The 26,650-nt window shown below is 41.4% G+C and overlaps 1 protein-coding gene across 1 annotated transcript in view; it reads left to right on the forward strand.

Moving 5' to 3' along the window:
- The window catches only part of LOC128437513 (zeta-sarcoglycan), a 135,507-nt gene extending 126,171 nt beyond the window's left edge, over positions 1–9,336 (forward strand). Inside the window, exon 7 of the mRNA XM_053419697.1 lies at positions 9,130–9,336. Within this exon, the coding sequence (XP_053275672.1) occupies positions 9,130–9,336 (207 nt within the window). The remainder of the gene's footprint in view (positions 1–9,129) is intronic.
- Positions 9,337–26,650: the final 17,314 nt, after the last annotated feature.

Below are 26,650 nucleotides of genomic sequence, written 5' to 3' on the forward strand. Positions count from 1 at the left end.
TCATAATACATACTCTTATTGTGTTTCATCAAGCAACAACACGAAAATACCATGTCATTGCACCTGAGTGTGGCGCGCCACGAAAAACATATCTCACATGGGCTGTGAAGGAAGTGTCTCCTCTCTCTGCCAACTTAGTCTGTTTTATGTTCAAAGGCAGCAAAAAACGTATACATCCCTTAAAAGGGGTTTATCCAAATAGCTTGCCATTTCATCCATTCTCATAAAAGCTTCCGCGACCGCTGACACCATCAAATGAACAAAGGGGAGCAGATGAAGGCAGGATGAGGGGAGGATCGGATGAGTGGGAGGCGCAGGAGGATGGCAGAAAATAGATGTTTCTGTCGATTTTGCAGTAGAAAATAAAGGCGGGCAGGACAGCAAGGCTTAAAGCCAAATCAATGTTGTCAGCAGCTGGCACTTAAGAAGGGGCCATTAAAGTTTAAAAAGTTTGGAAAGCAGTGGTGGAATTAGGGCCAAATGGGTGAGAGGTAGGGGAGCGCTGGCTTCCATTAAAATCAAAGCCAACAAGAGTAGACAGATCCTCTCAGGATTCCTGTAGTCCTCCTACCTTTTTATCAACTCCCTCTCTCTCGCCCTCTCCCTTCATCTCTATCTATCCCTTATTCAATGTCTGTGTCTTTCTGGTTGTCCATCCATTTTCTCGTCCCTTCGATTTTGTACGCTCTTGAACCGCCTCTGTACTTGTCTCTTTGTTGATTCATTTTTACTTAAACTATTAATTACTCCATCCTTTCCTCTACTCGTCTCATCGTACCACGTCTGCAGGTCTTTCTGGCAACTTCTATGCAGCACTCATCCTCCTTCTTTACAGGAGAGAAGTTGTTTTGCCTCTCATGCTATTTATGTTAACAGACAACGTCTAGTCTGATTTGATTTCCTTGCAAACTGAAATGTGGAACCTGCATTTGCTGATTGTCTGTCATGTTTCAATCTGGGCCAGTTGTCAGCCGTAGAACCTCAGAAAAATTGGTTTTAAAGATTTTACAAGTCAGCGACCTAAGTTTTGCTTCAACTGTGGGCTCAAAGTGTCTGTTGGATTATAGCTTTAATATTAAACTGAATCCTTTTCATAGGGTTAGAAATCGAATATTCTCCTCCTTAATACATTTATAGTGTCAGAGGGCTACATTTGCCTTGAAGTGGAAAAGGTCCAGTGCGTTGGGATGTGCTAGAGTACCAATTAGGCTGCAAAATTATTACATTTTGATGTTATTTGCTGTTTGTTTAGTGGCAGACAGCACAGTATAATACTCCCAAGGGAGTGATACTGCAACCCGCTCGGCAAATATTGTCTAAATGCCCTGGAGTAGTTCATGTAAGTTGCAACTGTAGTGGCTTGTGGTTATATTGAGAAGCTCCTTCATGTGAACGTAAATCACAGGAGACCATTAAATGAAGTTTTGGTAGTAATCCACTGCTGACATCGCAACGCCCAGTCCAAACCATTTCCTTGGAGAATGTTATATATTTTTATAGTATGTCGTCTTCTCTGTAAATGTAACACTTGCAGGTTTTCTGGTGAGTTGCCCCTGTGGGTGTTTGGTAGAAGCCACTTCACTTCAATTGAGACTTTATTAAGGACAGAGCGCATGGGGGTCCAGTTAACAACAGGGACTATTGCTACACAAAAGCAATTTGCGAGCACTGCTTACATGCAGATTACAAGTATCGTCAGCATCATTCCGCACATTGTTGTTGCTCACAGAAAAGTTTGCAGGTTTTACAAGGCCTCGGCCGGACCACTTACCAGCTGCAAGTGTTAGTGGTGTTTATTTGGTGTAGAAATGAGGACGACATCTCAAGCATCTCTGTTTTGCTTGCACGTTGCTCAGGAAGAGAAAATGGCTCTAGCCATATTCTTTGTGGGATACCATATACATCGTGCATGCTCTTATTCCCTGCCAAATTTGCTACTATTCATTTGTATATATCGGTTGTAGGGGCCCAGCTATTCTCTTATATCAGAAACAAGAGGCAAACACATGTCATCACCATGAAGGGGCTGGTACAGTGGTCTGAAAGTGCTAATGAAAAGGAATTGAATTTAAATATCATGCGATATTTCCTTACTGTTGATGCTAGAAAACAGGTGAGGATCCTCTGTGCGGTTACAGAAGCTGTTATGTAGCCAGATAAGAAACAATAGAACATAGAAACTTTAAATAGTATATCAAATGTCCAAACGTGCTAGATTACTCTATAAAACAACAAAGCGTTGCTAACAACTTGTGTCATCTTTAGCTTAAAGTCCTTTCAGAGATGCAAGAAAACTCTGGATACCGAACATAAAGAATGTTGCCTCGAGGAGTTCACAATATGCACCAAAGCTGACTGCAGTGAGGTGAAATTGGGTTAACAAAAACTTTTGACAAAGTTGGGTTACCATGGAGTTTTATTGCTTGTTGTCAGAATGCTGGGGTTTATTAAAACGCTGTAGCCTGGAGGTGTTACTGGTGTGGTACACTGGGACTAGCTCGTTTTCCTCACCCCTTCTTGTTTTACCTGCGGTTCAGACACAAGGGTGAGTGAATTAGAATACTGGCAGGGGGTAACTCCCTATCGTACACTATCATGCTGTGGTGGCCTTATGACCTTACACATATACACTAACGTACACATAAAATAAGCACTCAAATACAGTTTGCACCCACTTAAACAGACAAAATCAAAAAAGTACATTGACTTCAACTTTTCTCATATAAGATACACACCCACACATAAACACAGACACACAACTCAAACAACTAAAAATGCACATACACATAGGAGCGCATATTTGTGAGCACACACAGAGGAAACTCACTCTGTCACAGCTCTCTGGAGAACCTCTGTTTACTTTTCACGATGCTTTTCAAAAGATAACACCTCAATGGATGTAGATACCCAAACCCTAGGAGAACGGGATCTTTTTCAGAAGGTGTGATTAACATCAGAAAAATCATTAACTTTGACTTCACGCTGCCTGAGGCGATCATCATTAACGTTGTTTTAGTGTGTGTGTGTGTGTGTCAGACAGACTGTGTGAGGTCTGACTGCTTCTCTCTATTTTTTCCCAGATTCTGTCAGTGTTCATGTTCACGATATGCTGAGGCTGCTTCAATCCCTGTGTGTTTTCATGTGTGTTTAAGGGCATTACTGTGTCTTTTCCCAGCTCCCTGTGTGAACACATTAGTCGGTGTGTGTGTGTGTGCGGGTAGTACAGTTATATTTATTTTACTTATATTGCTCCAGTTTCAGCTACATCTGGGCTACTATGCTCTCTTTCTATCTCCAGCCTCTGTCATTAAGTCCATTGTCAGCTCCCACTCCGGCATGTGTCCATTCAACAAGCCTAATGGTCTGTGTAATACACTGATAGCTTCACAACCTCCCACCTATTTGTGTTGTTGGAGTGTGTGTGAGTGCAGGGGTGGGGGGCAAGAAAAATAAAACTGGATAGGAGGCAGTGTGAGCTGAGGCTAGTTGAACATAGAGGTTGAATTGTGTGTCTTTCTGTGCAGAACTCTGTGTAGTTGAGTGTTTGTGTTGGTGAGATTGGACTTCTATTGTCCTTTCGACCTCTGTCACACTTTCTGAACTCCTCACTTCCTCCATTCTCTCAGTCAAAGACTTTGAAGTTGACTCTGTCTAATCCACTTTGGTTCCAGGTCAGGTTAAACTTCTGCAAGCCTTGAGTCTGTGCAATATTTGATTGGCCTCGACAGCCCCAAAGAAAGAGTCTGATAAAATGAGGCACAAAAGCTGCATTCAGGCAGTCATAACAAACTCCACTGTTGAGGTCTTCAAGGATCCAGCCACATTTTATAATGGGCAAACAGATCCAGGTCTAATCTTGCTAATCAGTATGTGTAAAATACAAGTTGATCCGAGAAGACCCAGCTGTGATCAGACAGCACTGTTATTGACTTTAAGTGGTGTGTGTGCGTGTGCCTGTGTCCTGTGCAAGTTCCCCAACTGAAGTGTAAGAGATAAGAGGTCAGAATTGATAAAGAGAGCACGAAATTATAACAAATGATAACATTAGCAGCAATGGCAATGGACGATCATTATTGTAGTTCAAAAGGGCAAAGTTATCTTTATAATGCAAGATGCAACAAATCAGTCGCCCCGCTCCATTCAACAGAAAGAAATAACAGAAAACCTGGGTTTATTTTCCCATCTTTCTTAGCAAGAAGGATGGAGTATTTGAAGGAGCCTTATTGCCTCCATGGAGCTGCTGCAACCCCGACAAAATAAAAGTGCAGATTAACATGCCACAAATTACTAGATATATATTATATTTTAAAGACATTAAAATAACAGACATACAAACACTGCACATCTACACAAATTTGAAACTGGGATATCCGAAGTCTGATTACAGGAAGGAATTACTGTGGACCATGCACAGCTGAGGATTTGTTTTACTCCGACCAGCACCACCATCTGACATCAGGCATCTCACCAAAGAGAAGCAGTTCCAGCCATTACAGTCGAGAAGTTATGTTCAATAAGTCAGCATGGCCCTTGAAGGATGTCATAAAAAATGTATGGCTCTTCATAGGAAAACCTCTGGTCTATTCTAAACGAGCAGTCCCAGCACCATCCAGTGCAACATGAAAACAATGTTTTCATGTTTTAATGTTGTCTTTGTCCTGTGACAAAAGGTCTGTGTTAGTGTTAATCATAGGTAAATCTCATATCAGTTCTATGTTAATCAAAGGTTGGATCCAGGTTTGCTCAATGAGATCTGCTGACTTGCTCGTCTGAACAAGTTCTGGTCTCATTCTTGTAAATGAACATAGCGATTTAGTCAAGTTTCTACTTTATGACCAATATTTTAGTCTTTTGTTGTTTAAATGTTAATGCAGTCAGTTGCTGTTTAATGAAGTTAATACCAACTCATATTTTTGTAATAGAAAAATATTTGTGTTTTGTGGGCATAGTTTCCCTTAATGAAATTCATACCTACTCCCAAACTTCTCCTCGGTCTTCTACCGATCCCCCTCCAAAGACACTTTAACCCTCTATTCTTATCTGCCGTCTTTCGCCCTCCACCTCCCTCTGCCTTTCATTCCAGGAAATGCTCATCTTTTCATAGCCACCTTCCCGTCCTCTCCCACAGCTCACTCGCCTCCCACCCTCTTTTGCCCATTCCTCAGCTGTGCCAAAGGAAATCATCCATGAAAATGTTTTGACCCTCTGTAATTGCTGCTTCCCCCATGTTTCCCCATCTCCTTGACGCCATAGCCACGTTCCTGCTCAACTGATGGCGGAGAGATGGGCTTAGACACACAAACACATTTGTGCTGCATGCACACACCCAGCCACCCACAAACATGGTAAATTTATGCAAAAGCATGAGGGGCACGAATATAAAAGACACAAACAGGAACACACATTTTCTCATAATATATAATTTAGTATGTATGCAGGGAGTGAACAAATTCATATCAACTCCTTTAATGCCACAGCCTTGCAGTGAAGTGTCTAGGGATTGTGTCACACAAGTTTAGATTTCCGACCATAATTTGTGTTTTTAGACTCTTTTTAAATGTTTGTTGAACCCAATTTATTTTTATCCATCTAGCTCTCTATATTTATTACGAGTGAAAACCATATTTCTGTTATAAGTGAGTTTATTATGGATTTATTTATTGATTAAACAATGAATTCAGTTTGTTGTAATTGCTTATATCAATTATTGATGTAAGGATTTGAGGTCAGTATAATCCTTGACATCAGACAACTGTTAAACACAAGCGTACGCTGGGAAAAAATTGCTGATAATATAAGACTAAAGTCCTAATTTTACGAGAATAAAGTAATTGTTTTTGCCTAAATGGCATTGCTAGTGGTCGACTGTAAGGCTATTGTTGGTTACATCTGTATGATGTTGGGTTTCATAGTTTTTCAGGAGCCAATGAGATTTGGGATCCTGAAAGGGGCAGAGGTCCGGCAGGTGGGCGTTCTCCTTGCTGTTTATTCAGAAAATACAACAAATACAATACAAATACAAGCAACAACAAATGACTTCCTCTCTCCTTCCCCTACTTTCTTCCCTCTTTTCATCCATCCATCCATCTGTCCATCCACCACCTCTCCTCTACTGTCTTTAATGCACACTACCCAGCAGCCATCTATTTCTATCTCACTCTTTCCATCCGCTGTCCTCTCACCTCTATTTCTATTGATCTCTCCCTCACTCCATCCCTCCTTGTAAATTACAATTTCTACCGACTAATCTGTCTGTTCTGTCCAATCTCATAATTGGCATCCTCTTATTACCTTCTGGTTGGTCTCTCCATTCGTCTCTCCTCCTCCTCCATCTTCACACTGTTTTCATCCCTCCATCTCTTGTTCCCCCCGTTTTTGTTTTGAAGCCATGATGTTTCCAGTGTTATGGAAGAGAAACCAGTAATTTCATTGGCATTTCCACATTCATGTACACATCTTCTCATTCTCACATCTCATTGCCATGCCCGAGTTCATTTTAGGATTTTGTTGCCATGGCAAGCAGGGTGCTGGAATTAGATTTGGGTTATGTTGCCAACCGTGACTGAGTCCTTTCCTCTGTAAGTCCATAACTGAGCCCTGGCAGCTTTTATTGGGGAGCCAAAGGGAAGATGACAGGTGTGCACCAGGGACCTGTTAAAGGGATACCTTGACATTTAGAAATTGTAGTATGATATTTTCTTTTTCCCAGTACACAGGCAGCGAAGCGCACATATTCTTTTTTCTCCATAGGCCCTGAAATGTCCCAGTTCATTGTTATTATAGCATCATTAAAATCAATGGACGTGGGAGACTAATGAGTTGGCTGTACACAGTAACTTCAAAAAGGCTCTCTGTGTTGCCTTTTTGTGGGCTCCTCCGCTCCTTTCACGTGTAACCAGTGGCTGCCCGCATTCGCTTCAAGACACTAGTACTTGCTAACCAAGCTTCGAACAGATCGGGCCCAGTGTACTTCCAGGACATGGTCCAACCTTACGTCCCAGCCCGTCCACTCCGCTCTGCATTTACCAATCGGCTTGTTGCTCTCTCACTACGAGCTAACCACTTAACATAATCACGAAATAATCAAGTATTTTCCCATCTATCAGGCAACGTATGTATCGACTGAATGTCACACCATCAAAGTATTTCAAGCACCAAAGACTTCCCTAAGTTATAGTACAGGAGACCTGGTATAAAGGTACATTATGTTACTAAGTGAAGGCCTCAGAGTTATTAAGGATGGCACCAGCTTAAGGGCAATACCTGCTCTGATTACCTTCCTATCTTATCTATCTCAAGTTTAATGGCTTATAGATGTACAGCTTTTATCTACACAGATATTTAAAGGCAACCTGAGTCTCACTTTTGCTCTGTGTGTGTATGTGTGTGTGTATGTGTGTGTTTGTGTGAGTGTGTGTTGTTTATATAGGTTGAGAAGTGCCCCGTCAGCCAATGTGAAATCATTAGTTACACTAATTGGTTCCTCACTGTTGGGGTATCTCAATCCCTCATAGCTCTCTTCTCCTTTTTTTTCTAACATTCATCTCATCTCCCTCTCTTCATGTCCTCCTATATTCTTCCAACCACTTGTGATTTACATTTTCTCTCTGTCATCCTTCTTTCATCTATCTTCCACTCTCTCTCTCTCATTTCTCTTCCCATTTCCCTCTGTTTTGTTGCACTCAGCTATTTTCGACACACATTTTCACCTCTTCATTTCTAAAAAACAGTATGTGAATAGTGGGTAGCCGACCCTCTGCTGATATTACCGTCCTGCCCTGGGGTGTCTGAGTATATGTGAGACAGAGAAAAGCAAGAGAGCAGAGTTCCGTTAAACTTTGAAAAGTAAATAAACAGTTTGTAATGATTCCCATTTGAAATGTAGCATATATCAATCTGAGAACGAGAGAAGTAGGCTGAAGGAATGCAAGAAGAAGTGAGGACTATGGGGGATGGAGTCCTTCCCTCTTCTCTTTCATTTAGTTCTCCATCCTCCTATAGAAAAGTTTCTCATTCTCGTCGACAGTTGTTTCAATTTCAAAAAAATACTTTGTTGTAATGTAAGACATGGGACCACACTGACCATAATCAGTGTAATTTCCCACACATCAAGGTAACATCCTGAAATGTCTTGTATTGTCGGTCCAACAGTCCAAAGATTCAGAGAGTTCTTTGTGCTTTCTTTTGGGAATAAAGTGTTGCATCCATACAAAAACCCAGCCTGCAACTGCAACTGACTGAAAAGTACCTTGCAGGTCCACTTACATTGGAAATCATTCAAAAAAAACTGTTTGCAAGCTTTATCGAATGTTTTGTGTAAACTACAGTCATGCATTAAAGTCAAACAGTGCAAAAATGACCATTGATATCACTTAACCATTTTTGCGCAGATAAAAGAAAGAAGTGGATAAAATCAAATTTTTTTTTTTATACCTGATGTTTTATCTTAATTTAAGGTGCATGTTTTTTTTCTTGAAGATTATGTCTTGTTTTGTAAATTCTAAGATAAAGCCCCTTGTTTATTGAAAATTTATCAAATAGCATTTAATACTTTATTGACATTTACTTGATTAATGGAAAAACACAAATATGATACGTTTCTAAATAAGCTGCTGTAAATGTTGGCTTTTTTTCAGTGTGTTTCTTTTTCTTTGCGTCGTCCTTTCCTTCTTTGTCTTCCCAACACTCCTACTGATTTTCTTGCTTTTTCGTCACCCGTCTTGCCCTCTGCCTGATTCACTCCAACTCTGCCTCTTCATCAAAAGATTCCCATTCTAAATAGACATTACCACTCTCTCTATGTATATCTTTCTTGATGATAATCCCAGTCGACCACAGAATATAGTCACATCCCCTGCAGCAGTTGCTCTCTCTTTCTCAGTACTGCACAACCCCAGTTTCTTTTCTTCTTTTTGAAAACATAACTTTCTTTCCGTCCTTATTTCTATTTATTATCTTTGGCAAGACACATATCCATGTGAGCTCAGTTCCCTACAGCCATAATATCAACTCCTATGTATCTATTTCATGTTTTATTTATAATTGTTTTGTTGTGTTACTTTTGTTCTTTATCATTGTTCTTTGTTATGCTTTCAGTTTTTCTAAATCATCTTTGTTTCATTTTTGCAGATCTTTCTAGATGCCAACACTATCAGACTGGGCAACATCCCCCTTGGCAGTGCTGTGGACCCCCTGGAGGGGGCGCCTGCAGGTACCACCTACACTAAACAGACTGTCTACGAGCTGTGCGCCTGCGCCAATGGAAAGCTCTACCTGTCCCCAGCTGAGAAAGGCTCTACCTGCCAAACCACTAGTAACTTTTGTCTCTGGAGCTGAAAGTACGAAGCTGAACGACACCGAGGACATATGGACTATTAAAAGTTTGAAGCTAATGCTAGCCAACAGACTAAATCATCGTGGATTGTAGCATGGTGAGAGTTCATGTCCGTTAACCAACCAAATAATGTGGCTTACGGCTTGGGCGGGAAGCTACTGCCTGCTATCAGACCGAATCCACATGGACTGTAGCTCGCTGTGATGCTAATGCCAGCCAAAGGACTGAATCAACATGGACAAGAGCGGTGAGAAGCCACCTCACCGACAAAATTAATATGGATTGGTCAGTAGCTATTGCTAGTCAAGATGATGAATAACTCGGCAGGAGGAAAGCCAACAAGATTAGCTGATTGGTTTGATGCAAGGACCACTCATGGTCATGGATGGACCGTCCCTCCAGGGCCCTCAGTGGCTGTTTCTACCATCGTTGATTATCTGAAGGTCACAAGGATTACATTTGGGGGTCGCTTGAGAACAGCAAACTCTTACAAACAAAGTAAGTCCTGTGTTCACTGTTTGACCGAAATGTTCGGGAAAACCTACTCCTGCTAGGATATGGTGATGGACTACAAACTTGCCAGCACGAACTGAACACGGACTCTGGGTTAGAAGTTCTGGTTACCAGTTGGCTAACAAACATCAGTGAGGACTTTGGTTTAGCTCTACAGGTAACTTACAATTAAATCAGACGACGGTTCAGTCTTGTGGGAAGCTATGGCTAGCTAACGGACCAATCTATACCAGAAAGGCCTTCCCCCTCCTTCCCTTCTAGTCTTAAACCCAAATTTTGAAGTTTAACCTTTCCACATTAATCTGCACCTAGTAGTGACTATGTTCTCCAACCCTAATTTTTCATTGGACAATTAATACAAATAATTGTGCTTCAGCCTTGCATTCACCAGCTTTCTCCCCATAAATGTCCTGATTTTCACAGTTTTTATTTATTTTAGATCTAATATTTTACTTGCTACTTATCTTCTGTCCTCCCTTCAGTGTCTCTGTAATCTTTGATCCTTAAATATTTTGCTGCTGTTCCCTGTTTATTTTCTCTGTGCTCTGTCTAATTTTCTTTTATTGTTTTTATGCACCTACTTACACTGGGCTGACAGAGAAAATGTTGTTCTGCCTTTATTATCTTTCCTCCACCAGCCTGGTTAGGACAAATGAAATACATACTGTCTGATTTCTTCCACTGGTCTAGTTAAAACGTTTATTCAAAAATAATGACAGCTGTATCAGGTGCCGTTTTTCCCCTTCCACATTGTCTGGTCCCAAAAATGTTGGGTTCCCCAGTATAGAAGTAACAAGATTAATAAAGACAAGAGGAAAGTTAGTTCAGTCTTTAAATTAAGCCTAAGGTGGGTGCTAAGGCTGACAGACCATGGTGTGGTTTGGAACCCAATATGTAGATAGGCAGAGTCAGTCAGCTGATGGCCAAAGCTATTTTGGTATTATTATGGAGTATTTTACATCTCCATCCTTAGTTCCTTATCCGTCACACTTTTCCACTCCTTTGCATGACATTTCTGCTCTTCTTCCTCTTTCCTCTTAGTCATGTATGTTCTGTCATTGAAACATGTTTCTGTTCTTTGCTTTCACCTTAATAACCCCATGTCACTTCATTTTCTGTTTTGTTAAATGTTTACTCTCTTATACATACCATGACATTTCATTATGTTGTTTCCATCTCCATTAGCCATCACAAACTCAAATATCAGGCAGATTGCCCCTTCAGTCTCACCTAATGCCCCCTTGCAAAGGTTCAGCAAGGTAAGACAAGAAAAGTCAAGGAGGTTTTTGTGTGTATATCCAATCATCTCTTTTCTACTGCTTATCTTGGGTTGAGTCACATGACGGCGAGTTAAGAAAGTCAGTCAAGACATCTCTTATCCTAGCAATGTTTCCTCAGCATATTCTGGGTATGAGTTCCTTACCCTTTGGTTCAACCCAAGCTATATTAAGGGGGAATCTAATTTGATCCACTCATATTAGTGATCTGATTTGGGCACAAACAAATACCGTCATCATGGTGGTTGTCCATGAACTTCAAAAACAGGATCAGTGACAAGGGGCAACCCTGGCAGAAGCTAGCACTATTAGGAAAGCTCTAATTGTAATTATTTTAGGATCAGATAACTCCTAATAACTCAGTGAGTGACATAGTGCCCCCCCCCCCCCCCCCCCCCCCCTCTAGGGACACAGTTGTTAAGTCTTATCAGAAGTACACTTGCTGGGCAACCTCACATGACCCCTCCAGTAATTTTACAAGGGTGAAGAGTTGGTCCACTGTCCCATTGTTGGATTTTGCAATACTCCTCAATATGAGGTTCAACAAATCCAAAACAATGTGATACCACAGTAATCTAATCTGTGCGATAATGAAAAGACTCTCCAGCCATGAACATAATTTAACATCAAACTCATCCAAACCTGCAGCCCCAATGAGCCTCTTGATTTCCTACCAGATATATGAGTACGGCTTCCCTCTATCCTCCAAACTTTAGCTCCTTCGCACAGCCCCGTCCAGGCCAAACTGAACTTCCCCCAGGTTTTTACAACCACCATAGCTGGATGCCTCCAAACCATTTGGAGCCCAACTGCTGCTTCAGTAGATTCTCAGACCCATCATTTCCAATAGACTTCCTTCTGTCTTTTCTTCGTTCCTTCCATAACTACAATGACAGCCACCAAAACCTTCTGTTTGCCACTCTCTGCTGCCATATCCACAATGGAGGCTTTGAACTCACATTGCATGCCCCAGCCTCTACTTAGATGTGTGAAAGGTTCATCTAGAGGTGGGAGTTGAGGACCTTGTCAAAAGAAGCCTCAGCCAGGTGTTCCCAGGTCTGTCCAACAGCCTCCTACACCATCCAATCCAGTTCTCCACCACGTACAAGACATACAAAAATCGAATAATTCTAGGTTGATCAACAGTCCTAGCCCTATGGTGTCCTGGTATCAGATCAGAACACTCAAATGTACTGCTTGTTATGGCCAATGCATCCTAAGCACCTTAGTCCATCAGTTAATTACCACTCAGGCTCAGATAAGACAGACAGTTCCTCTCAATCATCTCTTCATAGTTGCCCACATAAGCGATGAAGTCTGCATATGTCAAACTGCTGTTAGGTGCATAGGCACAAACGACAGTCAGAGCCTTGCTCTCATCGACAGGTAACTCCCTCCTACCCCACACCACCACCACCACCACCACCACCAGCACCACACACAGCTTCCTGGATCATCGGGACACACAAACCTCTCCACTATATTAAGGTGGTGTTGAACGGTCGGAATGTTCTCAAGCTGGCTAACCTAGCACCCAACCTCTGCAATGGCTGAAAAAAGCTAATTTGTGTGTCAGAAATCCCCCTGGTCAAAGTTATGGATGGATGTGTTTGTATGTGTATGGACTCAGCTGAATTAAGGCCCTGAGGCTTACTTTCATTTCTAAAAAGAAGCGATGCACAGGTGCCTTTGCTGCTGTTGGTAAAAGCACATCACAGTTTGAACGTTCACACCCCCAAGTGTGTGGACAAACTATCTATTTATCAATCTACCTATCTATTTAGTTTTCTGTCTTTTCCCTCCCCTGTTCTCCTGGTTTTGTAGAGTTCTCAGTATATCCAGCTGAAAAAATAACAATTCAATCCTGGTTTAAAGTATAATTTTCTGAAGTGTTCCCTATGGTTTTATTCTTGATAATAAAAAAAGCACAAATTATGCCATGTATATAACAATACCAATAAAATACAAAATAAAATAATATTGTTTTTCAATAGAATCTCTGGAGTTTTCTGTTCTGTAAAAAAAGCTTGAAATGCCCCTGACAGCTCCACAGTATTTCACATTGTATCCTTGGTGCCCATTTTAACAGTTTGCTTTACAGGTGAACAGGTAACAATTCACGGAACATCGCTCTGATCTGTCTTCTCATAAACATTCTTATGATGTCTGAGCTTTTAAGACGCTACTGATCCTCCTTCTCAAAGTCATCAAACATGAAACTACAATGGCATCTGACCAAATAGAAGAGGTGGTCTGAGTGACTTTAGTTAAGATACGTCTCTTATTATTGTAATTGTATGTGTAAGTTCCTCCCTGCTTAAGAAGCTGGATAATCCACATGTTTCAATAACTTTATTTGTTTGTCTCTGATGTCCTCACTCTACTGTAACATGGATTCCTCTGAACACACACAACTAAGCCAAATCCATATCAGAGCAAACTAAGGCCTGCTCTTTATTTTACTGTCATTTCAAATGTGTCCATCAAACCAAAGGCCTGTTGAAAGTAATGGAGTAACTCTATAAAAGTGAGGTGTATTTCCCTGTGGTCAACACCTGTAGTGCTCTCTTATTTTTCAGTGGCCCTTTTCTGTTTTCTTTATCAATTCCCAGCAGCACTTGAAAAGTTTACCCGGTGCATCTGTGCTTCTACCCTTACTGAAAAATTGTTTGGAATCTTATCATTGCACACCTGATATCTAAGGTCGCATTGTGGATGATAAAGATATCATTGTTCATGAAGAAGTGAAAACTCAGGGTCCTAAACCTCTTTGAGTTTCTCTGACTGCTCTTTAACGTACCTCTTCCTTACTATAATCGTCCTGTAGTTATATTAATGTTGGTTCATGTTATTTATTTCCTGTTTTCCAGAACAATGCTATGATAAACAGTTGTCATGGATGATCCAGAATAACCAAAGCTTCTTTAATTTTCATTTCATTGCTCTGGAGGCAGGCAATAGAACCATAGGAAAATAGTGATCAATAATTATGATAATCATCATTATAATGATTTGACTCAGTCACAATGGCTGTTAGAGGTTTTAACCCTATAATATGTGAAAATGAAATTGAAACATTCCTAGAGAAAATTTATTTATTTTTAATTGAAACTGAAAAGGGTGGTGATAAAAGGAAAGACGACAACAATTAGTGGAAACCTCCACAAATCTCCATTCTCTTTTGACTGATATATCGTGGAGGAGTGACCAGCATCATCTGCACATTGACACGTTGTGAGAGGAATCCAGCAAAATGATCAAAATGCTGTGTGCTCTGAGCACCTCCCTGAGAATAATACCAGAGACTGAGACAGCTCGTCAAGTGGTTGAGAAGGACATGTAAGAAGAGGAAGATTGTGGAAATCAATTCTGAGCATGAAAGTAAATTGGAAGAAGACGGCAGGGACTCAGGGCTAGACCAATGAAGAGCATCACAACCAGAGCAATGGGGTAAACATATTATGAAAAATATGAACAGGACTAGTCAGACTGAATGGCCTTCATCCAAGATAAACAAGGGGGTAAACACAATATTTTGTAGCTAAATGCACAAACGATTCTTGATGATCTGCAGCACGCCACATGACACTTGTAAAGCATGCAAGAATGGTTTTAACAGGGTAAATGAAATATGTCTCTTTGATAGATAGATGGATGGATACTTTATTAATCCGGTAGGAAATTCAGAAAACCATAACCATATTCCAAATTTGGAGAAAACCATAAGACAATTGTGCATATGTAGTAGAGCAAATGTTCAACTCACATAGGGCACAGAAATGTATTTTTGTGGATCTTTATTCTGAACAGTAAAATTGCCGATCAGTTGAAATACAAAGTAAATATTAAAAGCTGCGGTGTCTGCAGAGTGAAAATAAACTCTCCTCGTTGTTGTCACCTTCACAGTGATCTCTAGTTTTCCATAGAGTGAATCATCTCTTTTACAACATGCAGTAGAAAAGCTGTAAATCTCATAGTGAATACTGAAACCAAAGAATGCATATATTGTAAGGTAATAAGAAAGCAAAAGTAGAGGAGAAACCGGAAAGTGCAGAAATAAGTGTTGTGGTTCTTCCTGATAAAAAGCAGAGTGAGAACATATTTGCATTTTGAATTCTCACATTCACGGGTCTTTTAGAAAATGTTAGATTTCTTAAAGACCAGGCTCTTGAAAATCTCCTGCATTCATACATTGATGTGTATGAGCACTCACGTAAGTATGATGACCAGATCCGGTTGTTGGCTGCTTCATGCTGTTAATGAAAAGAATTTGCACCCATAAGAGTGTAGCAATAATGAGAGCTGATGTGACCGATCACATTTCAGGAGACTTCAGATTTGAAGAGAAAAAACAACAAGCAAGTACAATCAGAACTTTAACTTTAGAGAGCATGGAGATGGAGAATAAAGATAAAAAGGGAAAATGTGTTTTGCGTTGGTGTTCACAATGAAGTTTGTAGAAAGGAACATTTCTGAGGATACTTTACCTGTGAAACGCTGCTGTCAATGGTTAAAGGTGGATCTGGTGTGATATGAGTGGACGACATCTTTAGCCTGCAGAAGAACTTCGTAGTTAGAGACAAATATTTAATAGTTAGACAGTGAAACCCTGGAATAGCTCTTTCGTATCCTGATAGTGCCAGAGTCATGAATGGCTGGAAACAGTGTGAAGATAGATGCAGCTCTTAGCCACCTCTAGAGGAGGTTGAGCAGAGTATCAGACCCAGTAGACTACATTTTCTCAGTGAGAGGTTGAATTGGAGAAACTGACCTAATAACATAATTCTGTGGTGTGATTGTATATTGCTTCAAAATGATGATATATGGTACATTTGTGAAAAACTAGATACAGGAAAATGTGTGAATGCAAAAACATCTCAAATCTGTTTGTTGGGTTCTTGCTTGAAGCCCCACATATTAACACATACTTTACAGTTACAGTTACACAATGACAGTTTAGTAAAAGGCACAGGTAGAGAAACACACACACTGATTGGCTCTTGAACTCCACTCGTTGCTGCCTTGTCTTCTTTGACTTCCCCCGGTCACTCAGCTTCATCAGATATGAACTCCATTAATGATAAATGGACGTATTATCCCTTTACTTGATGGACAGTGTGACATTAGTTGAATCATGAAGTCGCAGTGTCAAGTGGCCGCATTCACTGAGTCTCCCAGACAAAACTATGGCACTATGTACACACACAAACACACACATACACATACACAAAGCAGAGGCACCGTCAGTGTGTGATGAGAGTGTGCATGTGAATGACGAGCACAAGATAATATTCTCTCATTTCCTCCGTGCTATTTGAGACACGTTAGAGGAGAGGAGAAGAGGCTGAAGGATGGTGCAGAGGTGGAGGCCAGATAAGGTCTTCAATTCCGCGAATGGACGACATGTGTGGCCATTTTTATAACCACGCAGAGGCACAATAGCGAGCTGTTTTAATTTGGGAGGACTGAATCATCAGTTTGGAGCTTGTGTGGAGAGGCCTGTGTCTGCGAGAAAGTACCAAGGTGTTGTTGGAAATGCAAAGAAGAAAGGTGTGACATTAAGGCTCCTCACATATTCTGCTACTGTTCCCTAGAAAAACGTCTGTAGTTTTCAAAAGGGTGTGACGACATGCCTCAATACCGCTCCTACAGATACGCTTAATTTTTGGGTTCTGGTAAGTTTGAGCTCTGATGATGAAGCAAATGTGTAAAAGTGCTGCAATCATAGAAAAAATATATTCTCCATTGATGAATGCACAAACTGACAACCCTGCAAAAATAATACTGTTTATCCGTCTGGATCACTGAGCTTATACGTTGTTTAATTATCCAGAGAAAATCGTGGAAATGTGAAATTTTGAGAATGTTTTGAGAAATAACTTGTGGTGTCTGTGCCTCCAGAGTGAAGTATGGTGATCCTGGGGGAGTTCAGTGATGTGGATAAGTAATGAAAGTTAAAAATGATCTTTGTGATCTAGTGATGCATCCTCAGGACTTTACTGTGTGTGTGTGTGTGTGTGTGTGTGTGTGTGTGTGTGTGTGTGTGTGTGTGTGTGTGTGTGTGTAGATGTGCAGTCTGGACACAAACTGTGTGGGATGTCTGTTTGCAGCCACTTCCCGAGAAAATAAAGAAAACAGTGGAGCGTGCTGTGCCTGGAGGAAGTCAGTGGGCAGAGTATGAGTCAGGGAAGTCATTCTCCCTGTTTCTTCCTTCTGAGTGTCAGTATGTCATCACATCAGCACGGTAACTAAAAATAAAACCCATGTGCAGTATGCAGTGTGGTAATAATGTGGTTACGCCCTCTATGAGGTTCTCCAAGTATCTCAGGTCAAATCTCTTGAAAAAAAAAGACAAGTGTTGAGTTGTCAAGCAGAACGGATGTGGATGTGAGTCAAGTTTATTTCTGGTCACGTTAAAGTTATTTAGAACTGAACAGACAAAACAATCTCATACCTTCCTCACCAGGGGGACGACAGGAGAATCTCTGTACAATGTTTAGAGTCTCTGACTTGGACATTTGGGTTCTCACATGCAGCCCCCCTGGATAATGTGAGGATAATATCTAGAGTTCAGTGGATGTCTGAAAGCTGCTATTGTTGCACAAAACACAACATAGTGATATAACTCATTCTTCAGAGGAAGATTTACATCAATAAGAGTCTTAACAGCCCTTTTCTATATCAGTTACTCATCAATTATTAAGCTGAATTTTCCTGAGGACATTTCTACATTTGTTTCTACAGACTTGACCACCAAGACTAACACAGTCTTAGATGCAGTGAGATAAGGTTATCCTATAAATTACATTTATGTGTGTTTATAAAGAGTTGGAAAGACAACAAATGAAGAACACTTTACAGGAATTTTTCTGAAACACATCTCAGACTTTTTACCCAATGTGTGTTCTACTCACAAACAAGGTTTCTCGTTTTCATTTGTTTCTCTCTTGTTATTACCGTTTTGCTGCTGCTACACTTCCAGTGTCTTTTAAATTCAGATTTATTCTTATTGTGCCATTCATGCTCTCCCAGAGGGCAGATTTATTTTTGTTAAGTTACTTGCTCTTAATTTTCATTATGATAGAAACTTTCAATTTCTTCTTTGATTTGCTCAAAACACGTTCAGTCATGTGCACATTTGAAGTTTTTTATGACCTCAACAGCTTTTAACCCTAACCCTTGTGATATCTTACTGTTTTGTGTGAAATGCTTTGATTTGTTTGAGATGTGTTTCAATTTTAATTTGTAGATTTTCATAATATATAATGTATAATGTTGCTGCTCGTCTATTATTGTCATTGTTGCCTCCTCTATCTTTATGAGTTCTGATCTTGTAGGGGCGGGAGAAGGAGGATATTTTCCTCACTGAACCTGCAGTGGACAGAGGAAATCCACTGCTCTGATGTTATATCAGATAAAACTGAGCTACTGTCAAAACCTTATTTTTCATATCGGAGGACATTATGAAGTAGGGGAAAGATCAGAATCTTTGATATTTCTCCCACAGACAGTGACAGTGTAGAAGCAGTGACCGTGAGGGCAGAAACTACAGTTCACATAGCACATGGTATTAATAACAACTGGAAAAACTAAAGTTAGTGTTTAACATTCATTATAAAAAGAGTGAATACATTTCAGATCAAAACATAAAACCATTCTCAGAGAGTGACATGGATGATTGTAGTTAATCGTCACGTTTCAGTGTGGGGAGCGTGAAATTACCTATAAAACTTATGTAGACACACAACCTCAGATAGTTCCAACAAAGTGAACACTCATCATCGGAGTTTTCTATTCGCTGTGAGCATCGTAGGTGTAGCTTGCTGTTGCCAGCAGTACATGCCACTCTAGTTTGGGCTCAGAGACAGACTCAGTCTAACCCAGTCTGAAGTCGCACATGTTTAGATTGGACTCAGTAGGTCTACATGTCAGTTGGGCTCATTAGACAGACAGAGGACCAAGAGCATCTCTCTGGCTCCTGCTCAGATATCAGGTCAAGTTGTGCAGTAGCAGCCTTCAGGCTCACTGTCGGTCACAATCACACCAAAAAACTCCTGTTCATGCTCCATACATCTACCTGTGAAAACTGTTGTGCAATAGTAGGAGTAGAATTGACGTTGGCTAATTATTAATAATCATGAAATATGATTATTAAAATAACAATTATTTCTTAAAAATAATCAAAAATGATAAAGCTATTAATTAAGAAATGTAACACATTTAATTAGAAATGATACGGTTATCCATTAATAATAGTTAAAATAATTAATGAAAACAATAAAATTATCAATTAAGAATAATACAAATCTGTAATCATTGCTTATTGTCGCGGGGCACCACCCTGGTTACAGGGACCAACGATACAATCTATAAATATCAGTCTCATAATGATAAATGTCAAATCAATAATCTCAATATTTAATATTAATAATTATTTAATTAACAGTGAAGGCTACTAAGTTCGAGCACAGGCAATCATAATCCAGCTGCAATCACATACATATGTACAAATAATCACAGACTACAGATACTTTAATTACAAAAGCATTTATTAAAAAGGGGAAATAAAGTTATAATGTTATTCAATGATTCATCATTTTAACAAGCTCCGATATTTCAAAGATAAACACAGCAGCAGCACTTATCACAATTCAGAAAATACATGTAAAACCGGTGGTCTACCTATGTATGTCTGTCTCGGTGTGTGTGTGTGTGTCTGTGTCAAAGTGTCTCTCTGTGTGTGTGTGTGTCTATGTGTATGCATGTGAAATAAAGTTAGTGTTATTTAATGATTCATCATTTTAACAAACTCCCATATTTCAAAGATAACAACAGCAGCCGCTTATCACAATTTAGAAAAAACACATGTATTCATCTATGTGTATCTGTGTGTGTATCTGTCTGTGTCTATCAATGTGTGTCTGTGTGGGTGTGTCTGTGTGTGTGCGTGTGTGTGGGTGTGTGAGAGAGCGAGAGAGAGAGAGAGAGAAAAAGAAGGGGGCGTGGCGATGACGCAGTCACTTGGTGACGTCACATCTAAGATGGCGGCCGATCATGATTCGTGGAATCAAGGCCTAAAAACTCTCAAAATGGCGGATTGACTACAAAACAAGATGGCGGAGCCGTTATGAATTTAGAGCCAGAATGGGAGGAGAGGGAGAGAGGAGGCGTGGCAATAACAGATTCAAAATGGTGGGTTAACTTGCGTTATTCAAAATGGAGTCTATGTTAATGACACCATGTGGCCGGAGCTCACACTGGTGGTCGTCACATGAATTACACCAAGGGATTTTCAGACAAAGAGAATTCTTTGTCTCTGCTTTGGCGTTCGGCCGCATGGCTTCCAGATGTGTCCAGCCTCTCTGAATATAGATTTAACTATGTTACATGAACTGTATTCTAAATACAGATCGGATGTGTGTATAGGTCGGTTTAGAAGGAGAGAGAGAGAGAGAGAGAGAGAGAGAGCATACAAGGACAGAGCAAAGCTCTTAAAAGCACCGTCAGAGACAAGTTACATTTACTTTACCACTCAGCACCCAAGTGGCGTTGTGTGCTGAGGTTTGACCGGTAAAGTCTCTTTAAAGTTGTTCAAACGGTCACAATGAGCTGGAGACGCTGCTCACGGCGCTTAAAAACTGTGGCACAAGGCCGTAACCGGAAACCGGAAGTGGCGAATCGCCGCTAACACTAGAGACTCGGCGGTCTCATACAAAACAAATACATTCAAGTATTAAAACAATACGCTACGTATTAGATTTAACATCTGCCCAGACAATAAAGCCTCTTACTGTACCACCCTCGCGGTGTGCGTGCGCGTCGGGCCAGTGAATCACGTGGTCTCTCAAGCGGTCTTCGGCCGCTGGACCGGACAAACAGCGGATTTGCTCGTGCTGCTTCGACGAGATGAACGTCGTCCTTCTTCTTCAGGGATGTGGAGCTCGTGCTCCTCAGCGGAATGAATCTCGCGCTTCTGCAGGGGATGAACAGCGGTAACGCCGCTGTGGATTTGGAAAGAAAGTCTGTGATGCTCGACCGGCGAGCGAGTTCCTGTGCGCGGCCTCTTCAAGTTAAAATAACAAAAGTCCTTTTGAAAATAAAAACGTCGACTGAATAAAGAAATAAAAGAAATGAAATAAAATAACTCTGGTTGATAAACTAAAAGTTAAGGTTGCCCCCGTTAGCAACTGAATCAGCTGAGAGGCCCCGAAGGGGGGCCTGGTGTTGTCTTCAGAGCAGGGTAAAAAATGGCAGCGATGTTTGGGGTCTCAGTGGTTTTGTTCTACCTGAGAGGTCCTCCTCCTTGAGGAGTTGGTCATAGGATGATGCTGGCTTTAAGCCAATTGAGTGTCAGAAATGGATCTGAGTGGGCGGGGCTTGGAACTGAGCGGGGGTTTCTGGGAAAACCCCAGGACATTTCTCCACCACCAGGGGGAGATTCTTGAGCCTGCAGGAGGATGTTTCCCGCCCAAAGTTTAACAACCCTTTGTTCCTCTCGGCTTCAGTGTCTGGTGGCCCCCCCGCTGGGCTCTGGCCCAACAGTCCCCCTTTTGGTCTGGAGAGTGGGCTGTGACCCCGGTCTCCAGGGCAAACTATGGTCAAGAGTCCAGTGATAATCCATGAGAGGTAATCCTTGAGTGGAGTTGAAGCAGTGAAAGTTAGTTCATTATGAGGCAGAGAGGCATAAATGTCTTCGAGGCATGAGTCTAAACAGAGAGAGGTAATTGTCTGGGCAGACAGGCTAAATAACATATATTCTAAAACACGGCACACACTTTCAATTTCACATAATGCTTATCGGCAGTTATTGTTAAAATACCAATGAATTTCGGTGAAGAGTGAAATGAAAGAAGAGTGGAAACACGAACAGAAGAAAATGTTTGAGTAGGTGCTGGTGTTTTGAGGTAAACATGTGTGTTATCCTGTCAAACCAAAACATTTAGAACGGCGAGTCCGTTCTGTTGTTCGCTAATCTGTGAATTTATGATAAATCCTATTTCTAGGTTTTCAGATCTACAGATATTGGAATTTCACTGCCAAGACTGAATTGCCAAGTGTACCCGTGAGGGCTGCACAACCGTAGTGGTAACGACTTCAAAATCCTCAACGAGGTCTAAGGAGGTTCACTACCTGAACTACGTTATACAATTTACTGACAGAGGGTCTAAAGCATGCAGCTATTGATGGAGTGAGTGGTTTGAGCGTTTTTTTTGTTTTAAAGTTGGGATTTCTTCCCCCCCTTTTCAGATGTGGAGGTGAGAGGGGGTTTCTGGCAGCGCCTTGGTCCTTCCCCGTCATTGAAGTCATCTTTGGGAGTGGAGAAGGAGGGCGTCTGCTCCTAGTTTCGCCAACGGGGTTCAGTGTCTGGTCTCTCAGTGGAGCCTGGAGGAACACGTGGCACAATGTCTCTCATTGCTTCATCCACACATCTCCGTATTTACTCCTCTGTCCCAGGATGCATCCCATGTGTTGGATTTAGGTCACCACATCTATACTCCTGGTACTGATAGGGTTTCCGTCTGTTCCAGCCCTTACTCCTCTGTTGAGAGGGATTCAGGTGCTGAGGTCGAAACTGTTTGTGGGGCTGGTTGAAATCCTCACCCCCTTGGTTTTGTGGGGCGCCCTGTTGGAAGGGTCGCTGTTCCTGGCTCTCTTTGCTGGGGTTCATCTTGGCGTGGGGAAAGTTGTCATCTTCCAGCGCCGGGTCCACATTTAGTTGGATTTGAACTGCCAGAACCACGGTGTCGTCTTCGTTGAACCCTCAGTTGTCTGGGTCGAAGCGATAAATGTCTTTTTTAAGGGGCTCTTGCTGCCGGGTGCAGATTTCCTCTCTTTGAGGGGGTGCTGAGTCATCAGGGTCTTCTGAATTGTGTGTGCCACAGTATTCATCTTTGTGGCCACCATCTCTTGCACCGGGAGTGGAGGACCATCCAGGACGCGACCGTGAGTCATGGTGCGCCCCTGCTTGAGTGGCAGACTGGGAAATCTCCTTCAGCCCTCCAGGACGGATTCCTTCCGTCGTTGTGGTGTGGATCAGCATGGCTCCGTGCAGGATGTGTTCCTTCTGGCTGGAGTGGATGCTGTGTGTCCGCTGGAAAGGCATTTGGAGTGCCTCATAGCGGTCCCAGGTCACTGCACGTCTAGGGGTTGAGTCCGGCCCCCCCCTTTGGTGTTGAGGGGGTTGGAGCGGTCAACTGCTGGGTGTGTCTGGCTCTCCAGAGCAGAGCTTCCTCTGCAAGAGGGTTGCGTAGCTGTGCTCGCAGCTTTTCTCCCAGTGTCTCTGTTCCGCTGGCTCCACCGGGAATGACGTCAGCTCCTGGCCCTGTCATCAGGGATATCAGCTCGAGGGGGGGCAGCTCTGTTTGACTGTGCCCCCCTTTCTGCTGACCTTTGACCTTCCGTGCAGAGCTTCGTGCTCCTGCACCGCCTGGTCCTGTTCTGTGCGGGTCTCGATGATATGCCGCAGGTGGGAGTTTTTCTCCTGCTCCGCTCGACATGCTGCTTGCATGGCCTGGAGCTCCTTCGCATGTTCTTGGGCCTGCAGCTCGGCTCTCTGCTGGTAGAGGAGTGTCAGTTGACCCAGAGCATGGGGTATTTTTGGATGCGGGCCAGTGGGGTTGATCAGGTGAATGGACAGTTCTTTAATCTTACGATCGCAGGTACTTAAATCATACTCACTCAACTCACTCACTTCATCACTAGAAAAATTGATCAGACTGGCGACTGTCTCTGACAGGTCGTCTGGTCTTGAGGGAGCCCTGCCCCAGTGTGGTCCATGCTACTCATCTTCTGAGTGCGCAAACACCTGGTGGGCTGCTCAAGCTTGCTTAGATAAAAGCGGACAAAAACTCAATTATAGCATTTCTATAAAAATTGCTCAGACTGGCGACTGTCTCTGACAGGTCGTCTGGCCTTGAGGGAGCCCTTGCCCAGGATGGTCCATGCTACTCATCTTCTGAGTGCGAAAAGAGCCTGGTGGGCCGCTCAAGCTTGCTTAGGTTAAAAGCGGATACAAATTTAATAAACACTACACAAGATGCACAGGTGAGCTTCACTCTGTGTCTATATAGTAGCGCTATGTAGGATAGCTCGATGGCTCAATCCTTTAGACCTAGTTGGTTAACAAACAAGTCTCAACAAAACTAGTCTCTCAAATCTAGTTTGTTTCCTTAAAATTAAAAAGCATGCAGAAAATCTCCTATAAAAATATTACTAACCTACTGAAACGTAGTCAGCAACCAACCATAGCTATACACAACGCCTGCTTAGCAAAGGGAATTAAGAATAAAGAAAATTCAAAAAGAGAAATAAATTTCCAAAATTATTTTTCTCTTAAGAAAATTAATTATAATTATTGTGCATTGAGATGACACAACCACTAATATGCAATAAGAATCCAACCACGGATACACAAGGCAATAGTATACCTGCTTGGCAGAGGTGCAAAGGGATTACAAACAAAAAATTCAAAGAGAAATAAATTTCCAAAATTATTTTTCTCTTTAAGAAATTAATCATAAATATTGTGCATCGCGAATACACAACCACCGATTGCACTCTGCAGCCAACCACAGATATGCAAGGCACGAGTGTACCTGTGTTGCAAAGGTGCAGGGGAATTTAGAAATTTAAAAAAAAAATTATTTGTAGAGAAATAATTTTCAAAATTATTTCTGGATCATTGTACACAGTATTATGATACAGCTGGAGTTAGATAGCCTCACGCAGGGGCACCATTTATGTTGCATGCGTGAAGCGTTCCGCCCTCACACGGGGATCCATTTATGTTGTGAGGGATAAAAAAAAAAAAATTTGGAAGGAAAAAAAAATTAATTAATATCTTTTTCTTCAAAAATGTATTTCTGGGGGAAAATGAATCTGGATTATTGTACAGTATTATGATACAGCTGGAGTTAGAATGCCTCACACGGGGGCACCATTTATGTTGTGCAATAGTAGGAGTAGAATTGACGTTGGCTAATTATTAATAATCATGAAATATGATTATTAAAATAACAATTATTTCTTAAAAATAATCAAAAATGATAAAGCTATTAATTAAGAAATGTAACACATTTAATTAGAAATGATACGGTTATCCATTAATAATAGTTAAAATAATTAATGAAAACAATAAAATTATCAATTAAGAATAATACAAATCTGTAATCATTGCTTATTGTCGCGGGGCACCACCCTGGTTACAGGGACCAACGATACAATCTATAAATATCAGTCTCATAATGATAAATGTCAAATCAATAATCTCAATATTTAATATTAATAATTATTTAATTAACAGTGAAGGCTACTAAGTTCGAGCACAGGCAATCATAATCCAGCTGCAATCACATACATATGTACAAATAATCACAGACTACAGATACTTTAATTACAAAAGCATTTATTAAAAAGGGGAAATAAAGTTATAATGTTATTCAATGATTCATCATTTTAACAAGCTCCGATATTTCAAAGATAAACACAGCAGCAGCACTTATCACAATTCAGAAAATACATGTAAAACCGGCGGTCTACCTATGTATGTCTGTCTCGGTGTGTGTGTGTGTGTCTGTGTCAAAGTGTCTCTCTGTGTGTGTGTGTGTCTATGTGTATGCATGTGAAATAAAGTTAGTGTTATTTAATGATTCATCATTTTAACAAACTCCCATATTTCAAAGATAACAACAGCAGCCGCTTATCACAATTTAGAAAAAACACATGTATTCATCTATGTGTATCTGTGTGTGTATCTGTCTGTGTCTATCAATGTGTGTCTGTGTGGGTGTGTCTGTGTGTGTGCGTGTGTGTGGGTGTGTGAGAGAGCGAGAGAGAGAGAGAGAGAAAAAGAAGGGGGCGTGGCTATGACGCAGTCACTTGGTGACGTCACATCTAAGATGGCGGCCGATCATGATTCGTGGAATCAAGGCCTAAAAACTCTCAAAATGGCGGATTGACTACAAAACAAGATGGCGGAGCCGTTATGAATTTAGAGCCAGAATGGGAGGAGAGGGAGAGAGGAGGCGTGGCAATAACAGATTCAAAATGGTGGGTTAACTTGCGTTATTCAAAATGGAGTCTATGTTAATGACACCATGTGGCCGGAGCTCACACTGGTGGTCGTCACATGAATTACACCAAGGGATTTTCAGACAAAGAGAATTCTTTGTCTCTGCTTTGGCGTTCGGCCGCATGGCTTCCAGATGTGTCCAGCCTCTCTGAATATAGATTTAACTATGTTACATGAACTGTATTCTAAATACAGATCGGATGTGTGTATAGGTCGGTTTAGAAGGAGAGAGAGAGAGAGAGAGAGAGAGAGAGCATACAAGGACAGAGCAAAGCTCTTAAAAGCACCGTCAGAGACAAGTTACATTTACTTTACCACTCAGCACCCAAGTGGCGTTGTGTGCTGAGGTTTGACCGGTAAAGTCTCTTTAAAGTTGTTCAAACGGTCACAATGAGCTGGAGACGCTGCTCACGGCGCTTAAAAACTGTGGCACAAGGCCGTAACCGGAAACCGGAA

This window comes from Pleuronectes platessa, chromosome 3 (assembly GCF_947347685.1).
Source record: "Pleuronectes platessa chromosome 3, fPlePla1.1, whole genome shotgun sequence".
Taxonomy (NCBI): domain Eukaryota; kingdom Metazoa; phylum Chordata; class Actinopteri; order Pleuronectiformes; family Pleuronectidae; genus Pleuronectes; species Pleuronectes platessa.